The 22727-nt window shown below is 41.8% G+C and overlaps 1 protein-coding gene and 1 non-coding gene across 4 annotated transcripts in view; one reads left to right on the top strand and one right to left on the bottom strand.

Moving 5' to 3' along the window:
* LOC144800563 (vitamin D3 hydroxylase-associated protein-like) overlaps window positions 1–22727 on the top strand; it is a 345205-nt gene that overhangs the window by 289184 nt on the left and 33294 nt on the right. For all 3 annotated transcript variants that reach the window (XM_078671690.1, XM_078671691.1, XM_078671689.1), the window contains exon 10: window positions 12963–13062. In XM_078671690.1, coding sequence (XP_078527816.1) covers window positions 12963–13062 — 100 coding nt within the window. The remainder of the gene's footprint in view (window positions 1–12962; window positions 13063–22727) is intronic.
* Window positions 13341–13443, bottom strand: LOC144808127 (U6 spliceosomal RNA). The gene has a single exon (XR_013606655.1). It is a non-coding gene; the product is annotated as a U6 spliceosomal RNA (small nuclear RNA).

Raw genomic sequence — 22727 nt, 5'->3', positions numbered from 1 at the left:
GTGTAGGATAGAATCTAAGTTGAAAGCACACCTGTTTTTACATCTTGGTAGTTTACAACATAGGGCCTGATTAAGACTTTGGCAGTCTTACTGCCAGACCGCCGTCACATTGGTCCCAAGTAGACTGCTGAGCTGGGGGTCTTTGGACCTCCATATTACGATGTTACCATTGTGCTGGTGGTCTTGCAGCAGTGGTCACAAAACAAGTCTGTAAAAACACACATATGTATCACACCTATGGTAAGCTAACCTTCTCCTACAGCACGGGTCCACAGCCAAGGCAACATTGGACAAGTGTGTGATTCTAGACAAGTGTCTTCAGTAAAGGGTGATGGATGAGGGGTTCCGTGATGGGAAGAGGAGTGGAAATAGGAGGCACGGTCAGTTTTTTCCCCTCAAATCGTGTGTTTCTGCCAGTTTGTGTGTGGAAGACTTCTCGACACAGTCAGCTTGGCGGTAAGGCACATCGTAATCTCAATGGCGGTTACAGGGGCTGGACTCACTCCATAAGCTGCTCTTTCCTGTGACCGCTGTTGAGTCAGGAAGAGAAATCCTGGGAGGAGAGGCGGTCTTTAGTCAGCAGAACCACCAACATAGAAATGCAGCTGTTGGACCATCTAGTCAGTGGCCGGTGAACCCAACGCTGACGTGATGGTGGTCCCAATGCCCCCAAAGTCGTAATCAAGCCCATAGTCTTTATGTTGCAACCCTTTAACATGCATAATAATATATTTTCTGCATAGGTGCCATTTACTATGTGAGTTTTTTCAATGCAATCTAAAACACATTTTAATACAAATTCTAATGATCATGAAAAAATTGACAATGGTATGAATAACACAGTCCACCATTTTGAAATCAGTCTGTGTCTGCCACTAAAGTAATTGCGCAACTCTAGCAGTGACACAACATTTGGAAAGGTACAGTGCCATCTAGAAGACAAAGTGAGTGAGCATGTCTTAATAATAACTACTATAAATAATTAACAATAAAATACCAAGCTAAACAACATTAAAATTACTTCTAAAAAGGTGTGTTTAATTTTTCGAAACAGATTGATCAATTGTAAAGCCATTACTACAACCATCACTCTGAAACTGTGAAAAATAGGAACCTTTGGAAATTAACTAAAAAGATCATTAATGCAAAATAAACATTAATGTAACAATTGTTTCCAAAGCAAAAGGATGTATTAACCAATTAATAAAATATTCTCCAACATCTCCTACTAATTTGCTTCTTTATTCAACAGGTGATAAAAATAAAAAGAATGGAAAAATAAGATTTCATTTTAATATACTAAAAACTAAACAAAAGAAAATTGGAAATAAAACTAAATTGAATACTAAATAGGAGAATAATAATAAGGAAAATCACCACATGAACATAAAGGACAGCGAATCAAGTCATAAAATAAAACAGCAATAATTGTATTTTCTTCAGGTAAAAATGGCAAACATGGCGAAAGCAAAATATGTTTTATCTAAAAGGGGATATCAATTGCACAATAATGAGGGGTATCTTTATTGTGAGGAAAGGTAAACTGAATTAAGAGTTTAATGAAGATGTGTGATTTACTTCTTAAACCATTGCAAAGGCAGAGTAGTTACTCGTGATGATTTTGTAGAATGTACAACTGAACATAACTCCTTTGCCGCTGCAAGAAAGTTAGAAGTCAGAGAAAATGTTCAGCATGTACAGGCCTTGGTAGCCTCCTGGAATGAGCCCTGTTGTTTCGTTCTAAGGTAGGTGGCAATGAATATCCCATGCATTTTGCAAGAGAAATGTCTACAATTCCAAATTTATAATAATTGACTTGCAGAAAAAGACAAACAATTAATGTATAGCCAAATCAACTAAGTACATTAGTGACTTTTAAATTCCTCCCGAACCGAAACCTACAACCATGAATCATTTCTATGCTATGATAACAAACACCCTATAAACAGAATACATGTATTACAAACACTTAATAATATTGTCCCTCTAGAATAAGGTGAAATCTGGATTATAGATGGGACATTTAAAACAACGCGACTTCCATTTACCCAGGATTACACTGTACATAGCAAATAATACCAAAATGTCTTTTATTTATGCTTTATTGCCAGACAAACAATCCTCAACTTATTCTGAGTTATGTTATGTTATGTTAAAATGGGTTTTATATAGAGCTCAGCTACACCGAGGAGTGTCCCGGCGCTTCAAAACCCAACGCAGAAAACAGGAACTGACCAAAGCAGGTGGTAAACCTATTGAACAAACAACCAGGACTTTAGATCCCTCCTGAAAGCTAACAAAGTAACATTTCTTCTCAAGAGAACTGGCAAGGCATTCCACAGTTGAGGTGCCAAACATCGGAAAGAGCGACCTCCAATGCGTGCACGTTTAGTGACAGGGACAGACGCCAAGTTCAGCGAAGCTGAGCGCAGCGATCTGGAAGTTTGGTAAAAAGCCAGCCGCTTCCTAATGTAATTGGCACCAAAATCATGGAGCGCTTTAAAAGTAAGTGTAAGCGCCTTAGCGAGTTTTATCAGTAATAAAAGAAAAAGCAATAAATAAAATTCTCAGGAAAATAATAATTGGCTTTCAACTTGCTATGATAACTACATCAAGAAACACAAATTCAAGGATGTTATTTTCAATTTACCCAGGCATTTTGAAAACAAAATAAAAAACATCCTTGAAGGGGACTACATGTTTGATAGTAAAGTAAATCTTGAGGTGAAAGAAATTAACAGCTTTGTGTTTTGTTCATTTTGAACATGGAAATGAATACTACATTGCTATTTTTCAATTCGACTACTTTTCACAAAATGAGGAAAAATTGGATATTACTAAATTGGTTTGAAGAGAAATGGTTTAACCGTTTACACAGGTTGGGTTGCAGAAGAAAACCACATTATCATGTTGAATGGGGAAAGAGTTACTCAAGCCATTTATAGAGCAGTGCAAAACCAGGCAATGCTATTAAGGGTTGACATAACTCCTTCTGTAGTTCAATTGTAAAACATCCTTCATAATTGTAGAACTTAGTTGAAATTTTTAAAAAGGACCAAAGTGACCCAGAAATGAGACCAACACAATATTTTATAGGTTGTCTGCAAGCCACAGTATGTACAATAACTAAGAAATGAATGAGAAGTTCTGTTTAATAGTCCAGCAATTTGGAATGTTCATGGGAACAGACTATCTGGAAACAATAGCGTACATTTTTCATTACTAAAATAACTAACGCAGATTAATGTACAAGTCCATGCTCTTGAAAATAAACACTATTGGCTATACCATTATTATTTAAACCCCTATTATTTGGTAATAATGTTACATATTATAAAATAAGTCCTACCTGTTGGAGTTATGGGAATTGGTAATATTTTATTTCCTTTTACCAACACCCTGAGGTAGTCTAAAAGAAATCACTGTTGCAAGGTCAATATAAACCTTTACGATAAGTCATAAAACCTGAAAAGATAAAGAAAATTATAAAAGAAAAACCCTTTCACAATAGGTAAAAAGTGGCAGGAAGGAAAATTAAGATGCCTAATTTTAGCAACACTCATCTACATCTGTTCAGGATAAAGTAATTTGATCACACACACCCTCCCCCCCCCCCAAAAAAAAGGAAAACTCAAACAAAATAAAAAACAATACCCGAAAAAACCCAGAAAAATAAGTGGGAAAGATGACCCCAAAAATTAAAAGATGAGACTGACCAGGACTCTGGCAATCTGTAAAAGGTTAAAAGATTTTAAAAAGTGTTACTGTAAATCTTTATCTATACACCTTCCTTAGACTCTCCGGATGGTAAATATATATGACTAAAAGATTAGAATGGAAAAAAGAAATAAGTTCTTAACTAACCAGCACAAGTGCAAATCTCTAGTCTTAGCCATGAATTTTCAGCAACTTCAGAACAAATGCGTAAACATTGAATGTGTTAAAAAAAATAATGACTAAGGTAAAAATAAAATTACTCCATCTGAATGATTGTAAAAGCGTGGGCATTTATATTGTAAATTTGTGTAAAAATATGTTAAAGTGATGTAAAAATGTGATTTAATTTTTATCAAAGGGTTTATACAAGTATTCATTTATTGAAGTGTAATAAAATCTATTTTTGAAAATAGAACACATTATTGTCCTAAAATAAATATTATTTATTTTTTAAATAGTATGTGTCTGTAACTACAACAAGATAGTTTTCACATTTTGAATGTACTTATTTCATATATTTAAAATAAAAATACATCCATGGTGAAAAAACTTATGCTGATTTAAAATATTAATAAAAGAAATGTTATACATAATTTTTAAATATAATAAACAAGTATAAAAATAAATACCCACACCGATTATTTTAAAAAACCTAAATTTAAAACATTCCCACCCTATTTCCCTATAATTCTTACATCTCACTCGCGTAACCATAAAAACAAAGTAAAATAAATAGTATTAAAATAAAAAAGTAAAAACTAATTGCATAAAAAATCATAGTAAAAAACTGCCCAAATCCTCAAAATTGAATGCTTAAGAAAAAAACAAATTTTTAAACGCTCAACACCCTATTCCCTATGACCCTCAAATCCCACTTTTGAACCTATAAAACAGAAATAAAGAAAAACACAGGAAAAGTAGAATTAAAACAATTAGTACCTACAGCCCCAAAAATAAAGACCTTACCCCACTATTTTAAAAACCCAAGTTTAACACACTCCTGACTTTAGTCCCCTAAAAACCCTTACATCCTTCTCCTGGAACCATAATCATAGAATGTAAAATTATTTAAAAATAATATTTAACATGTTTGTTTTCTTTAGGGATTAAACTCACCTTGATTACCAAACCCACAATCCACCAGCCCTATTTTCCACTTTAGGCTTGTAGGCCCACCAACTCCCCTTTAACCCCAGACTCGCCTATACCCCTATATACCATAACCCCACACACCTATTTACAACTTTTGTTTCTTTTGGGTGTTAAATCCTCAGCCCTCAATTAATCTAAGACCCCCATACCCTAATTTAACACCACCCAGCATCCTTATTTACCACGTATTTCGTTTTTGAGGAAGAACGCCCAGACCCCCTTAAACCCCAGACCCCCTACTTATTTTTTTACCACCACCCTACATCCCTATGTACCACGACCATACACCCCTCTATTGCACTTTTTTCTTTTCACGGGGGTTAATCCCTAACCCATTTAACCTTAGACCCCCTAGACCTACAATCTCTTGAAACCGAAATCATTAACCCCAACTGATACTTATCAATACAATAATTACTGTGGTTACTGTGGTAAAGGCTATTGTGTGGTAAAATCTGCATGGCAATGGTACCAAATTGTAAACACCTCATTGTAAAGGTAATTTACCATTGAATAGTTGAAGCCACCCTAACGGTATGCTCTCAGATGTGTTTAATCCTCTTGCAGTCCTCCTAGTCTCCACTCTACTTTCCCTCGCTGCAGACCCTCAAGTTGAGGCTTTATTTTATTTTTAACTGCTGCACTACAGGAATGGTTTGTGTCATCTGGTCTAGAACTGTCAGAGTGCTAGAGTCTGGCTACAATGTCTGATTATATATGGAAGTCTTACTACTCAACATGGGGGTTACTTCCTATTTCAGACTCTCATAACATGAGTGGCTAATGCACACTTTTATGAAGTACATGACCATGTGGAGAAAATGAATTCCGCACCCTTGGAACTTCAGAGAATGCACAAATGAGATCTTGCACTTCCAACAACTCTGCATCACTAAACCTATTACAGCATGTTTCCTGTGCATAAGTATGCCAAATCTTGCACTATGACACAGTTGATGGATGTAATGCAGAACAAATCAAAACATTCACCCCCAGTCAAGAGATCTGGGTTAAATCCATCATTCCTTTGCTCACCATGCCACCCCAGTTTAGACCTGGGCATATGCAAATCAGCCTTAACCCTGTGCTTCATGGGAACAGTCCAGCTCGAACTGCCAATATTAAACTATGGCACCAAAAAGGGGAAGTCCTTTAAAATTTCATGGCCACATAATATACATTTCTGTTGACTATTCGTTCAATAGTAGTCTAGAATGGAAGGGATGGTTTAGCACTATGACCATGGCTTAATGTGTGGGATAAAGAAAATCTGTTTGACCTTGCTGTGATGCTCATTACCATTCATGGCAAGTAAAAAGTGCTTTTGGACTCCAAAAACCTGGAATGCTTTCTGAACATGATGGACCTTTGGATGTGGAGACCTGTAGGACTCCTTAAACATCACTAAAACAGGGTGGTTGAGCCCTGTAACTCAGCTTATTCTTCCAATACCTCCATTACAAGAGTGCCCAAAAAATTGATTCATTTGTATTTCAGATGATATAAATGACATAGAAACAAGGACACGTCATGTACCCCCTTGAAGGACAAGAGGTCTTCACCCGTACTTGAGGCACCGATCCAAGGCGGACCTTTGCATGTGCAGGCAAGGCGAAACCAACTTCTACCCTCCCACACACTTTCTCTACCATGTTGAGGACTTCTTTGTCTATGACTTTGAAGATCTAGATATAGAGCATCACTGCCACACCTGCCTTTGTATCTTTTGGGGCGCAAGAATGCTGCAACATGTTGGGCCCGTCATAGTTCACTTGATGGAAATCTCTCTGGCTGTCCTTAACGTCCCACAAATTAAATTAATTACCTACTTCTTACGCTCCCACTGCCCTACTACATGGTTACCATCTGGCTGAGGAACTTTTCGACACATACATGGTTTTACCTTGACACTCACATATAGCTTTAATTCTCGATAACTGAACAGGGACAGTGGGGTTGAAAGTCCTGCTTGCTGACCAAAGTATTAGCTTTATCTCCATACCTTTGGCCTTACACATCTCTGCACCAAAGGTCTAGATACTCGGCTTTGACTAAGCACTCACTGCATACCACACTCCCTCCCTGGCGAGTTATAGCCTACCACTCCCTTGCCATATTATTTCGCACTACCTATCTGATTTCAACTGCTACTAGCCTTTTCTTGGAGTTTACCTCTGAGGATGCTCTCCACTTACACATTGCTAATGCACTGTTTACCAGCTCCGTCAAGAAACTATACCAGATAGCCCCTTAACCAGACAAAAATATAAAAAATATAAAAGCCAACTTTTGCTCAGAATCACTTCCTGTTTTTCTTCTGAACGGCAATGCCTTTTCCCCCTATGTCACAATCTGAATCTGAGTAACTAAAGAGAGACTGGGTAGGTAATGTAGAGAGATAGATGTCTGGCTGTTGCCAACCCAAATACCTGTAGTGTAGCTCTCATGTTCTCAAAGGCTCCACAACTGAATAACATGAGAAAATGGAGTGATGTTTCAGGGAGATATGTTTTTGCTAATATCGATATAATGGCTTTTGGTCTGAATAAGTGTTCAATACCTGTGCTGAATCACACCACAACCTATGTTTTCTGCCACCTTTTCAGAACTGTTTATCGAATGTGGCAGGACTAGTATGACCATGGGAGTGATAGGACCAACAACTTTGAGTTCTTGTGGCTTGTACCAGACATTTCCCGGGCCGGCGTTGGTGGGCCTTCCGCCATCACACACTGATTTACCCACTCCCAAATTAGGATGGCGGTGGGTACCACGGCGGACGAAAAGTCCTTCTGCTGCTTTTCCGCCGGAGGCAGTCGCACCAATTGCCTGGTGGACGGAGCAGGGTCACTAATATGGTGGCGGTGCCTAGCAGGAACCGTCCGCCATATTAGGATGTGGGGTTTAGGAGGCCTTTCCTTGGCGGCATCGGCTGGCGGGGATTGGGTTTGGGGGCACATTGTGGGGGGGGGGCTGTTGCTACACTCCTGCATTTCCATGCACCAAGTGTTGCAGGGAAATCAACATTGTGGACGGCGCTGCAGCCAGCAGCACTGTCCGTAATGTTAAAGGCCCAGGATGCGCCCGCCAGTATGGTGGGCACATCCTTATAGCAGTGGTAGGACCGCCACATTTCTGGCGGGTGGTCCCAAACATCGCTACAGTGGCTGGCCCCTTAGTGTGATATCGGATCCTCCTGCTGTGTTACTGACATTTTAACTGGAATAATGCTAATGAAACCATATCAAAACCCGTTCCTGGAGGAACACAAAAGCTCAGCATCCTCTTCGCATGTTATGCAGGTAGCATGGCAGGCACTCAACAGAGGTATCTTGAAGAGGAGACTCAGCAATTCACCAAAGTCATTTAATACAGAAACAAGAAATGTTGAAACATAGCATTAGGCACCTGCCTAAAAGGTTCACTGATCAACCTCCTGACACCCTTCTGTGAGACCTTTAAAATAGCAACTTTGAATTGAACTTCCTTTACAAATCGCAAGTTCGAAAACATTGTAAACAGCTTGAAGTAGCCATACTAAGAACAGTGTAAAAGGCTGTCGACCTGTGGTTCCTCTTCATCAGAGGGATTCTCAGCCCATAATTCCACCAACATATGATGCCAGTTCTATACTTTGCTCCCACTAGCTGGAGATCACAAACGTTTTTACTGGCTGCGACAGTGTTACCATTCTCACCAGTCGCACTAGAGCCATGGATGCGCACCTTCTCAGTGAGTTCTCGCTTATTATATTCTTCTCTGAAGCCAAACTACTTTACAATTAAATCCTCTATAAACAAGAAATATCAGAAATACATCCCATCAGGTTAGGAGGGTAAAGTTAGTCAGGCAAAGTATAATGGTATTCAGTAATCAACCAGCCACCACTAAAGACAAGGTACACTTTGCAGGAAACCAGAGATGAATTCTGGGGTGTGAAGATTATGGCTACTCTGGTCTCTGGAGTCTGGGGCTGTGAAACAGGAGATGCTGCTTCTGGGTCAGACCTAATCACAAATCTAAATGGACAGGCTCAGATCAGTCAATTGAAAAGATGTATGGACACTATCAAAGTAGAAAAAGAAGCAACACCTTGAACGATCAGTTGCCTAACAATATCTTTAGCTGTATGTTTTATCCTAGTGCTGTGTGTGTTTACAATTGGTGACCCTCACATTTGTTGTTTTTTTTGCCCTTGGCTTGTGGTTTGCCTCTTAGTAAAATGTCTTCAGAGTTGTCATAGTCCTGCAATGCATCGTGCTAGAAAGAATTGCTTTCAGGGTCCTCGCTGAAGGGCGCCAGGCTTCTTTGTTGGACTCAACCTGGACAGGGTTTCTTGGTACACCTGTCTTTTGTCACCTGACTGCTTACCTGGAGCTTTGGAGATCAGCAACATCTTTGAAACCCATACCTTGTTTGAATCAGTGGCCTGATGTTATGCAATAGGACCATTAGTAATCACATTGCCATTTACCATTCTGATGGTTCAAGCACCCCCCTGGGGTGATCATGTTTGCAGGGTAATTAGGTATTTCCATATGCTAATTCACAAAAGGGATGGATTGGTACATTGTCCTCAGAATTTTTGCCTCACTCTCACATGCTACGCAATAGGGTTTTGACTGAACTGTCACTTACAAGCCATGGATTCTGATGTTATTAGGTGATGACACTGAAGTACAGGATACATTGTAGAAAACGGACAGTAAAGAAGCTTCCTACTGACCAAATTAGGAATAAAAGAAGAACAAATAACAAGCTCACCTACCACTAATGGCTCCTCAGTCCTTCCCATGACAAGTACTGGCATTAAAAACTTGGATTCTATTGTCGCTTCTCCCGTTGCTGCAGTAACTGGTGTGACACCCCAATTAAAATATAAGAAGGACCCACCAACACTTTCAGGCTTCTATGTGTCAGTGCTGACTGCCTTTTATAATCGACCACAGGCCTTTCCTATGGACTCTTCTATGGTTACATTTTGAGTATCATATTTAACCAAGGAAGCCCTTACGTAGGTAGCTCCGCTTCTTAATGCCAATAGTCTGATGTTTAAAAATGTGCATGAGCTCCTGATGCCATCTCCAAAGTGTTTCATCAAAGAAAGAGAAATGACCCAACCTGGTAATGTGGACTGGTTCTAATTACAGCAAGGATCCAGAAATATTGTGACTTCCATAAGCTGATTTCAACATCTATGGGGGCTATTCACAAAGGTAAATTGATACATGAGTAAGTCTAGATGTCTAAATTTACTGTTACACCTTGTAGTACGATCAAACCCTTTGACTATTCACCATTTACAAAATATACTACAGTGTAGACTTACATGTCAAGTTTTTGGCTATAATAACTGCTTCTCCTACATTTACTTAAAGAATGTGTGCGTAGGTGTGCCAAGAATCTGCACTTGGTTTGGAGATCCCCACACAGAAAAAATAGGGGAGGCAGAGGCGGAGACCAGTGCACATTGGTTAGTGAACAGAAGTTTGTAGTGCGTGACTAGTACTATTGAAATATTCCTAAATGTACTACAAAATGCAGTTTATGAATAGGCCCCTAAGAGCTGGAGCACATCGTATCGACGAGCAGCCTTCTAAAACGGGCTAACAAAAAACTCTAGCATTAATAATTAGTTGATGGAAGATTTGTGATCCTTAACTGACATCACACTGCTGATAGAGGACAGCAAAGGACAAGAAGAAGGGAGAGAAGTTGGACTATTAGATGGTCATTTTAATGCAGTTACCCTAGAGGTGCCTAATACAAAGAAGAATCGTGAAGAACCAATGCAGATTTGGTCTGTAGGAAGGAGGAGAAGGAATAAATAGAAGAAGGGAAGGTTTATTTCTGTACTGCTGCAAAAGACAAAATTTTGTACCAAGCTGCCCATCCTTACAAGAAAACTAGGGGGTCATTAGGATGGCGGGCGGATCACAACTGCGGGCCCGACGGTGGCGATCCGCCTGCCATCCCAACCCGATCTACCCCCCCGCCATATTATGATGATGGGGATATCGTGGCGGACTCAAAGTGCTTCCGCCGCTTTTCCGCCGGTCGGCAATCAGTCCGATTGCCAGCCGGGCGTATTTGGGCCTCAATATGGTGTCAGTGCCTAGCAGGCACTGCCATCCATATTAGAATGCAAGGTGTCACTGGCCTTTCCTTGGCGGCTTTGCTGACATGGAAAGGCTGGCAGGTAATTGCTTTGGGGGCCCGTTGCGGCACCCGCCACAATGTCAAATATGCAGAATGCGACTGCCAGGGTGGCAGTCGCACCCTAATTAGTGATATGAGACCACCGCACATATGGCGGCCGGTCCCAGCACCGCGAGGATGGCGTACTATCCTAATCAGCCCCTTGGTGTCTACATTAAGTCTGCAAATCACATGTGAGCCTCTCCTAAATACATGATAATGGAGCCAACAAAACCTATTTTGACTTTCTAGTCACCATAGCCAAACCTAAGAGAACAGAGGATCTCAAAACTTGATTGTAGACTGTGTCCATCTATCTTTTATTATTCTTTTCTGGTTGACTGAAGGTTGGCTTGATTATACTTGCATCGATAGCACTACATGTATATCTGTGATGCTTGCTGTATTAGTATATTGATAGCCAACAGGTGTTTTGCCCCCTGCAGCCTTCAAGCTTGGGGCTTTTCCAAGGCTGAAATAATACAGGACAGTTTACATAGGATTGTAACTATTCCAAATTTCAAATATTGTGGGAGTGCGCGGAGGTGAGTTCTGATAACATTGTTTATTGGGACAGGAATATTCGATTTAGGGCAATTGTTAATGAGTGCGTATACCCTATTTTGATAGCATTTATTTATTTAGGTCCTGGAGCCTTCAAGCACCCTTTATGGTGCAATTATATTTGAGACACGTTAGTAAGAAGTATACCTTGATTTCTCTTGTTCACCCCCCTGTTAGGTTGATCGTCTTCCCATGGATTATAAAGCGGTACTTGATACTTTTCCAATATCTTTACTAGTTTAGGTGTACTTTCATTTGATGGCGATTTCTAGGGAGATAACCAACTTATCTTCTAATTGGCTATTTTAGTTCTTATTTACTGTACACAAACATGCTTCCTCACAGTACCTTAATTTCCTTCCTCGTGGTTTCTGTTGGTGAGAATGTAAGAAACATATTATTTTGTGAGCTAAGTGATAGCTGTCCATTTGGGTGAGGCCTGGAGTGTCCCTCAATTGTGCAGATAGCTTCAAAGGAATTGTGGCTGTATGTAAGTGCCCTGCTGTAGTAAATGATTTATGTCTTTAGGTTTTTTAATAATATCACCACAATTGCTCTATTTTGTTATACAACTCAATATGGGTGTCAAGATTTTTTTAAATCTGAATAATGAATGAGCTGAATAGCGTTGTTCGGGCTAACGTATGTCAGTGATTTTTACATGTTTTAAATGTTTGCATATTTGTTATTCTTCTCTATCTTATTCTTTTCCTACTGCTTCTATCCTGTTAACCCTAATCTTCCAACTCTATTTTCTTCTCCTTTTTTTGCTCCTGCATTCAAATGTTTGACTTTTGCTTTTAGCATAGACCAAATAGGGCCACTTGTGATGTGCTACCTATTTTCTTGCTCATTCTTGTATGTTGTACCATGTATGTGTCCCACGTAATAATGACTTGTTTGAAAAGCAAAGTGAAAGGATTTTTATCTTGAAACGGGTTTCTTTGTGTTTCTAAGCGTAAACCCACTCTTCAGCACCCATGTTGATATTTTTGTTAATCAATAAGTAGTTCAAAGCATATCCAAGCCCCTCGTTGGGTTTAGGAGATTTACTCTGATGTTATAGTGTACTCTGTACTCCTTTTAATTTTCCTATATAGTTTCTATATTTTTGTCTTTATTTGTGTCAGCCGTGTATGTATTTAATGTATTGTTTATTTGTTATGATCATTTAGTACTTTGCAACTGATCTACCCAAATCATTGTTTGCAAACCTTATTGCTCAAGAAATGTTAGTTGTTTCATTATTTTAGAATGTCAGAATCCGTTTTAATAATTTTGTTCTCTCATTAAAATGCCACATCTTGTCCCCCTGAACCTTATTCCAATAGTGATGCTGACATCGTTGATCCACATTTGCAACAACAGGTCACCTTCTGGAAATTACCAACATTGGCAAAGAAGATTATGGCTTTCTTCATGAAACCTCTGGTAGGTGCCAAGTGTTTTGTCTTACTGTGTGCTAAGGTTGTCAGTCCTAAAAAGTAGTGTTAAGAAACGTATTTAGACAGTGGCGTAACGAAAGTTGAGGGGTCCCCCCTTCAAGGTACACAGAGGGCTCCCCACTCCGGATTCAATTAGAGATCTCAAACTTGAGTACTGTGCTGACGGGCCCCCTATGAAGCTGAGACTCCCCGCACCACAGGCGCTGCGGGGGCCTGTGTTACATCCCTATATTTAGGCTCATGCTCTCTCTTTCTGTGTGAGCAAATGATAGGCACATTTTCTTATTTTTTTTCTTAATTGCGATGGGCCATGCTAATCTTCTCTGTATCATTCGAATTTTAATATATATGCTGCCGACAAAAGAATAAACGGTCCTCAAGTGAATACCCCAAAAAATCTAGGATACACAGAACTCCACGGGGAAAGAAATAAAGAATGGTCAGCAACTGGCAGGCATTCACTGGTCCTCTTCTTTGGATGATTGAGTGGAATGACAGAAATGTGAAGCAAGAAAAAAACAAGCATTTGCAAAGCCAATAGGAGAGGTCTGGTGAAGAAACAGCTTTAGCTTTTCTTTGGCATTTTCAAATACCCTTTATTGAATTATACATAATAGGAAAGCTTTGTGATTTGCAGGCAATCTGCAAACATGATGATATATGATGCATATGCATGTAGTGCATAAACATGAGCATCAATTATTTTTTTACATCCTTCTTTATCATCTTATAATGCAACGGGTCTAGAACAGTAGACCAGACTATGAGGTTTGCCGTATCATTAAGGAGTCAAAGGGCATGCCTGAGACATAACATGGTCAATAACAACTGCATACAGAGGCATTGGAAACATTGAAAATCAAAGACCTCAAAAGCGAAGAGAGCGAATCAGAGCAACCGTCAATCAAGATGGTACAAATATGGTGGTCGACTGGAGGCTCCCCTTGCCATGGCCCATCATGCCCTCGGTGGGCAGTATCCTAGAGTATTAGTGTTATCGGTCACACCACCACTTAGCAGGTCCCCCTCGGGTCACTCCAATAACCTCTTACTAGTATGTGGGTAACAGAACACTTTAGCAATTGTGTGAGAGTCCAATGTAACCATGTCCTGCTCAGTATTAGTCATTAATGCAGCATTATGTCCAGTGTCCTCAGTCTTCCTGCCATATTTGGGGATGATCTGTATACCTTAGAGATTGCCGGAATATCCCCTCCCTCAGCTAGTTGAACCTACACAGAAGGAAGGAAATGGCACTTGAAGATATTTTGCTCAATATTGATACATATTGCTGTATTTTGATGGGTTGAGCCCATGACCCGTTATAAATTTTGTGCTGTCTATGTGAATTTTATTGTGTATTTTATTATTAAAAGGGACCATTCTGGGGGCAATCCAGAGTCTGGCTTGCCTCGACCCTTGAGAGCAGTCCCTTATCAGTCTATGTCTCTTGCTTAGAACTTAGAACAATATTTCTCTGACGCTTAACTTTGTCCGACCCTCTCGCTACTGTATTTTTTTTGTAAAATTTTTCTCGCTACTGTATTTGACCACCTTATGATAATTGCCTGAAATTATTTATTATTCACTTTGACTGATTACATATTTAGATTTCTGTACTGACTTTAAATATTTAATAAACCTTCATGGCTTTAGCCTTGAAAGTTTAGGATTATTTAAATTGACGCCCACCGGCCCATACCCTCCTTACCCGGGGAATGATCGCCAGGTGGTGGCCCATTGAGTGAAGATGGTGGGTGGAGGTTTACAGGGAGAGCAGGCTGGCAAGGATGCCAGGGGAGGAAGAGTTCAAGATCCTGAAGGCAATGCAGAGGAACTTAAACTACACACGTCTAGCAACCGGCAGCCAATGTAGCTGGCTAATAACACTAGAGGTGGATCAGAACCTAGGCAAAGCCAAGGAGAGTTCTGGCAGCTGCATTTTTGAACTCTCTGCTGTCTCATATCCTCCGTCTTGTTTGCCCCCAGGTAAAACGAGCTGGCATAGACCAGTCTCGACAAAACAGATGCCTGGACAATCACCTGCATAATGGATGGGTATAAATAAACAACAGCGGTTTGAGCCCACGTAGAATCTCAAAACACGTAGCCGCCACCTTCTTGGTTTGGGTCTGAAAATTAATAGCCGAATCGACCCACACACCTAGTTTCTCACCAACTATTTGGGGGCGGGTGTAGGACCCAAGGTAGGAGGCCATCAATGTTCACTCCACAGCTCAAAATCTTTCCCTACCAGCAAGACCTCAGACTTGCTGGCCTTGAGCTGGAGTCAGTTGGCAGTCCTCCAATCCGCGACCTCGTCAAGACCGCTTCGAAACTTCACAGTGCCATGCAGATCATCATCGGAGAGAGCAACTACCAACTGCGTATCATCTGCATATGATACTGTTGTCAGCCCCCTGCTCTTGGCCACTGCAACCAACGACTGAACATACAGATGGAAAAGCTTTGGACTCAGAGCTGAGCCTTGCAGCACTCCCTGCTTGATAGTATTGACCTTTGAGGTGAAAGGGGGGGCCAGCACCTGGTAAGGTCCTTTCCAAAATATAAGAAGCTAACCAATCCCATGCAGAGCCCACAATACCAGCCTCTGCCAACCTCAGCAACAGAATCTGGTGAGACACCATATCAAATGCGGCACTGAGATCCAATAGTATAAGTGCTGAAGGACGTCACTGTAGGACTTAGCCTTTCTGGCTAAAGGTCCCTAAACGTTTTGCTTTTCCCCTAGACTGTTTTCCTGACCTAGAGTTGCCAATATAAATGCTTTGGATACTTTGCCACTGCTGATCAGTGTAAAAAGTACAAGTTTTCCCTGTGTAAAGTGTAATGGTAATTGGTTGGCCATGATTGGTATGGTTGCCTTTTCTAGTAAAGTCCCTAGTGATTTGCACTGTGTGTGCCAGGGCTAGTAATGCAAAGGTGCACAGAGAAGGGAACTCAGGCCTGTAGGGTAAGGGCCCCTAGGCAGGGTGCAGTATAAGTAAAAGGCAGGACATATACTGAGGTGTGTGTTCTGTCCTGACAGTGAAAAACACTCCATTTAGTTTTTCACTGGTGAAAGGCCTCCCTAGGACAGAATGGAGGAGGCTGGGTATTGTATTTGTTAGCCTAGTTTCCCATAGGTTTAAAATGGAGAGGTGAAGTTTAGTATGTATCAACTCAGTGTCACAACACATCTTTCTATGAAAGTGGTTTTGTCACTGTGTGCCCAGAAACCACTCTTTTAGAAAGTGGCTGAGTTTTGTGCTTTAAGCATATCTGTGTGTCTCTGCTGAATGTGGATTGACTGGATCTGAGAGGTGAGACGAGTTGGTGGAGGTCTTGACCCAGGGAGGGGTTGAGATGGCACCAGGATGACCTGCATGAGGAGAATAGGCAGAGGAGAAGCCCTGGGAGGTGCAGAGGCCTGGATTGCGGCTATAAAACAATTGACCCATCTCCTGCTGAGTGATTAAGGATCCAAGTATCAAAGGGAGAAAGGTGACACTGGGAGGGAGACACCCAGAACTGATTTAGGCAGGGGTCAGGGACCCCTGAGCACAACGAACTTCAAAGACATTTAGGGTTATAACTATGAGACCTGCAACGCCTGAACATGGGAATAGAAATGGACTGAGACTGCAAAGGCTTGGACCCTTTTTGTGGTCAAGAGGAACCTCTGCTAAGGAAGAAACAACTGAAATCTGCTGGGAAGGACCGACCCTTGCTTAGTGATCTGGGGCTGATCTGCAGTTGGCTGTTTTAACCAAGGAAAAGGCTGTTGGGACTGTGCTTTGTGCGATGGGTCCCCCTGCTTGAAGAAGACTGCGCTTAGTGCTGTGTCTTGCTACCCCAAGGGCCCGAGTTGAGCTGGCTCCCTGTTTGGAAACACAAGAACATAAAGTTTCTGGAGAAGTTTCAAGCAACGTGGTGGGCGCGTGCTGTGGCAGCTTGAGACCCTCGGAAGGTGTGCCCTGTGATCTTGGACACACGGAGCAGAAGTGAGACTGATGTGTTGGGTGCGTGTCGTGGTGCACAGGAGGCATTGGTGAAGAGCGTCTGGTCTATGTGTGCATCGAAGGTGAAGTGAGTCTCGGACGCTCTGGGTGCGTGTCGTGGTGCATGGCAGGGGCGCCTGGTCAGCATGTGCATCAGAAATGGAGTGGGTCTCGGATGTGCAGGGTACATGTCAGGGTGCACCGCAAGCGCTGGTGAAAAGCGCCTGTCATCGAGTGCACCGGAGAAGTGAGGCTCGAACACGGTCAGCGTGTCAGAGTGCGGCCGAAGGCGATGGTGAATGGCGCCTGGATATCGGGGCAACGGAATTGAAGTAAGTCTCAGTAAAGCAGTGGGCATGCTTTGGTGCAACCCAGGACTATGGAGGTGATTGGCTAATCATCGTGTGCACCAGAAGAAAGTGAGTCTCTGCAGCGCGGTGTGCATGTCTTGGTGCCAACTGAGACCACAAGAAGGAGTGCCTGGTAAACGTGCATTTGGAGTCGACGTAAAGTCCCATCAGCGTTGTGTGCGTGGCTTCATGCCAGAGGAGACCCAGAGAGTGATGTGGTGAATGTGCACCCGGAATAAGGTAATCTCAAAGGTGTGGGGTACGTGTGCCCTGCGGCCACCTGAGACATTCCTAACAGTCGCAGCCCGGACCGGCAGCCCCGCAGGAGCTGAGCTGCTAGGCCGAGCCAATGAGGCCCATTGAGAACGTTCTGCATGGAAGGTCCAGTTCACTGAAGGAGGAGAAGTGTGAGTTTGTGCCCCCAGTTAATGTGATCACTGCCTGGGTGGGGTGCGGGCTCGGAGGGACATTCTCTCGGCCTCCCCGTCCTTCTGGCGACATGAGCCTTTGCTTCGGCTCAGATTGGGGCCCGTACTGAACAAATGAGTGGCAGTACTCAGACCAGAGTGAGAAGCTGTACTTTGTCATTGTTGATACGTGTGGGGGGCAACTGTTATCGAAGTGGCTGACTGTCGTAATACACATTGCCAATACTGCTTCTAATGAACTGCCGGACTGTCTTATGACGCCTGACATTATTTCTGCATAACGAGGTACACAATTCTAGCACTACCCATTGCATTATTTCTCCATTGCAAAGTACAGGATTGTAGCGGCCCGCATTGCATTATTACTTCATTGCACAGTATATGATTGTAGCTACACATTGCATTATTCCTTAATTAAAAAGTACATGATTGTAGCGGTGTGCATTGCATTATTTCTTCATTTCAAAGTACATGATTGGGGTATGGCACATTGCATTATTCCTTCATTGCGCAGTACATAATTGTAACGGTACGCATTGCATAATTTCTCCCATTGCAAGGTACCGGGGTGTATCGTTACGTATTGTATTATTTCTCCCTTGCCCAGCATAGGATTGTATCATTACGCAGCACACTATTGTTTGGCCTTTGCAACGTGTGTGATTCTAGCATTGCAACCACCATAGCCAAGTCAAGTCAAGTCAAAGTATGCTTTATTCGAGATTTCACTCATAAAAGCAGGAACAATTTAAAAATACAGTTGGATTATCAATCAATAACAGTAAAAAAGTAAAGCATATTATTTACAATTTTATGACTCAATGTGCAAGTTGAAATTTAAAAATATCATATGTCAATAGTTTATCCAGAAAATGTTTAAAATAATTTAAAAAACTCCAATGCTAAAAGGTTTCTGAAAATACAACTTAGGTACGTTATACGGGCAATTTACCTAGACAGAGAATAGTCGCATGACTAGCAGTCTCCGTCTATTTAACCATGCTGATTACCCAGACAGAGAATAGTCAAATGACTAGCAGTCTCTGTCTGATCGACCATGCCTATCCAAGGTATTTGGCAGTTGCTATTAATATCCATAGCTCGCTACTGGTACATATAATACGCAGGGCAACTATACTACTAGTAGTCCCTAAATTCTTGCACATCGGTTTTAGCCATACACGTCTTGGGTTCAAATAGGCTGTGCAAGAAAATAAAAAATGGCCCTTAGTTTCATTAGAGGAACCACAAACAGGGCAACTAACATTCAGGCCACCTTCCCATTTAGCAGTCAAGGATCTAAAAGGTAGTGAACCCGCTCTCAATTGGAATAAAAGTTTTCGATCACTAGGCCTAGTTATACTATCCCAGTAGGGTTCCAGAGAGGGGTACAACTTAGCCTCTAGAAATCCCTTAGTCATAGATCCTAAGCTAGTACTGCTCCAGCCCCTGGAGGCTACCTTTTCCCAATGAATTTCCTTTAAAGTACTTTTGGTAGGGAAAGTTGTTCCGGCTGGATCTGACCATAGGGAACTCATTCCCATGTCATTCAAAATTGCTTTCAGGGAATTAAACCATCTGTTTTTATGAAATGTATCTACCTTGATGATATCCAAAAACCCCTTAGCGTAATGGGAAAGCTCAGGCGTAGTCCAGAGCCTTCTCCAGTACAGAATTGGTCGGAGCCTGACCAAGTCTGTAACCGTTTTTCTACCCAAGTCATACCTAAGGGGCATCAAGGGAGTACTTTTCGGGACACCAGTTATAGACCGAAAAAACTTGTTTTCCGAGATTTGTAAGGCAGCCACCTTCTCGAAACCCCATATAGTGCAGAGCCTAGAGCCTTTGCCTCATATACCCGCAAAGCAGGCTTTATAGGTTTCGTCAGGGACTTTCTATGCTCGGAACTAATAGCACCTGATAGTTGCCTGTGTCTTAATGTAGCTATATCTATGTGATTACTCCAACCATTCGTGTTTGAGATATGGATACCTAGGTAAGTGAAGATATTCACCACTTCTAGCGGCCGACCATTCATGGTAATTTTGGATTTAAAACTGGGATGCGGATTAAAAATCATTAGTTTTGTCTTGGTCACATTGACCTCCAGACCACGCTCTCCGCAAAATAGATCAAATATAGCCAATGCTCGCTGTAGGCCACTTGGAGTGTTTGATATGATGAGCGTATCATCCGCGAACATTAAGATTGGTATTTTAGTACCAGCTAATGAAGGGGCGTCCAACTCTGCCGATAGCATGCGGGATACAACACCGTTAATAAACAGTGTAAAAAGAGTGGTGGCCATTGAGCACCCCTGCCGAACTCCCCGCTCTACCGGGAAGTCCGCAGTCCGCTGACCCTGACCCTCCCACTGAATTCTGGGGAATGTTGATTCGTGAAGCCGCATTATCAGAGTCAGTAAATCATCAGGAACACCCAGGTTCTTAAGGACAAACCACAACTTCGACCGCGGCACTAACTAGAAGGCAGCCCGCAAGTCGACAAAAGCCGCATATAGGCTGCCTCCACCCAGCACCACGGTCTTCCATTGCAGTAAGTTGAAGCTGAAAACCTGGTCCACAGTACTTGTGGACCTACGGAAACCCGCCTCGGAATGGTGACAAAGCATCGTTTTCCTCTGCCCAGTCAAGAAGCCTATTCACAATCACGCGCCCTATTATCTTTTGTACGGTGTCAATAAGGCTAATCGGCCTATAATTGCTGGGCAGGGATCGGTCACCTTTCTTAAACACTGGTATGATTACTACTCCCTTCCAAGAACTCGGTACCTCTGCACCCTTGGCAATATTGTTAATGAGGAGGCAAATGTACTTACACCAACGTTTTTTATCATTGATAAAGACGTCGGCGGGTACACCATCCATGCCTGGTGCACGGCCGCTGTTCGCCGAACTCAAAGCCACCAAGATTTCTTGTAGACTAAAAATTTTTTCTTTAAAGTGGGTATAGTCTATATCTGCTATAGATGTAACCTGCGTCGTCATAGCATACTGAGTTCTACAAAATTTTACCCACTCATCTTCCGGGACGTTGTTATTAGGTGGTTCAGGTTTCCCCTCACCGCCCCATTTAACAATGTTCCAGAACAGTCTTGTATCTTTCTTATCACTAGCCCTTTTTAATTCGGACCAGTGATGCTCATCCCAAGCTTTCTTTGCGTTTGCTATACTGGCTTTATATTCCTTTCTGGCATTTTGTATAGCCCTAATATCCCTAGCCTTTAGAGCAGTACCTAGGGCTTTTCGTGCATCCCTACAGTGGCCGTTATACCATTTTGCATTCTTGGGACCTCTCTCACCCTTGCCTTTTACAGGCTTCAAAAAATGGTTTTTAATTACTAAAAAAAGAGTGTCGTGGGTAACTGCCAGGCCATTCAGCGCAAGACTGGAAGAATTAATATATTCCATGGCTGCTATCGATTTGTCAGCTCCGATTTTGATATTATCCATAGCCTCTTGATTAGTTGCAACGTTTGTCCATCTCAACCTAAGCATATCGTTAGTAGGGACAGTTAGTGGTGGAACAAGAGCTGTAGAGCAGAAGGTCCTATTGGTTAATGACCACCATTTGTGCTTTATACACAGAGGATTGTGGTCACTCTCTCTCCTCCACACAACCTCCATGTCGCCTAACATCGGCCATAATTGTAGACTACAGAGGACATAGTCAATTCTATTCCTGTGCCGCCCATTGTCAAATGTCATGGACCCATTTTTATCACTTGACGTCCTACCATTTAGTGCCTTTAGACCTTTCTCGAAACATAAGGCATTCATACTAATGACATCCTCAGTCCAGCGCATAACTGGTTTCAGCTCAATTTTAGGTACCCCCCATTGCTGATCCTCTTCATCCCCTAGAAAATCATCGTCTATGGCTAAGGGTTCAAATGTTCGATTAAAGTCACCTGCAATGAATATATGATTATCTTGGGAGTTTTTATCAAGTAGGGAGCCCAAGGCCGCCAATACCTCTGATCTCCCTCCCATTGTATGTATCGTCTATAAGGCACTACATCATCAAGCGCCTCAGTTCCTCTGTGACCATCTTGTTCTGTACATTCCCACTCGAATGTTACGGTCGGCAGGACAAAATGACCTGATAGTGCCTCGAACCAGACGGGTCAACTGGGGAGACAGACGTTTTTTAGCTGCCGCCCCAAGATTATGGAACACACTCCCACAAAATATAAGAACGAGTTCAAATCTACTGTCCTTCAGGAAGAAACTCAAAACGTGGCTATTTAACCTCTGAATAACAGTTTAGATCTTACAGGAGGTATAACAGTACAGCGCCGAGACGCCTGCGGGCAATTGTTCGCGCTTAATAAATGCCAAAAAATAAATAAATAAATAAATAAATAAATTGTTCTCCTCACATGTACATTGTAGATGTCTAATGTACCCAAAGTATGAGAGTTCAATGTTATTAGTTGAATATCTGTATGGCTAGTTTCTTTTACTTTAACATATAGTCTCAAAGACTGCCTAACCCAGATGGTTAGACCACCCATTGGTCTGCCCCTTGGGCCTTTTAAAGCTGGCACAAAGTAATTCAAATATCCTTGAGCAAAAGATGGTTCACATAGCCAGGTCTCCTGGAATATACATAGATCGAAGGAATCAACAAATTGAAGCCACTCTCCAGAGTCCAGTTTAGAACTCAAGCCTGCAATGTTCCATGAAAAAATTTCCCCCACATTTTCCTCAATGACATCCGAGGCCAATATTAAAGGGTTCTCAACACTTTCTTCTAGTGGATCCTGTTCAAAACCAGCCAAAATACCTTCATTGCTAGTACCATCAGTAATAGCTACTCTCACAGAAGCAGTTTCAATATTAGTACCCA

The sequence above is a fragment of the Lissotriton helveticus genome, chromosome 1_2 (genome assembly GCF_964261635.1).
Source record: "Lissotriton helveticus chromosome 1_2, aLisHel1.1, whole genome shotgun sequence".
Taxonomy (NCBI): Eukaryota; Metazoa; Chordata; class Amphibia; order Caudata; family Salamandridae; genus Lissotriton; species Lissotriton helveticus.
This window is presented reverse-complemented; position numbering and strand designations above follow the sequence as displayed.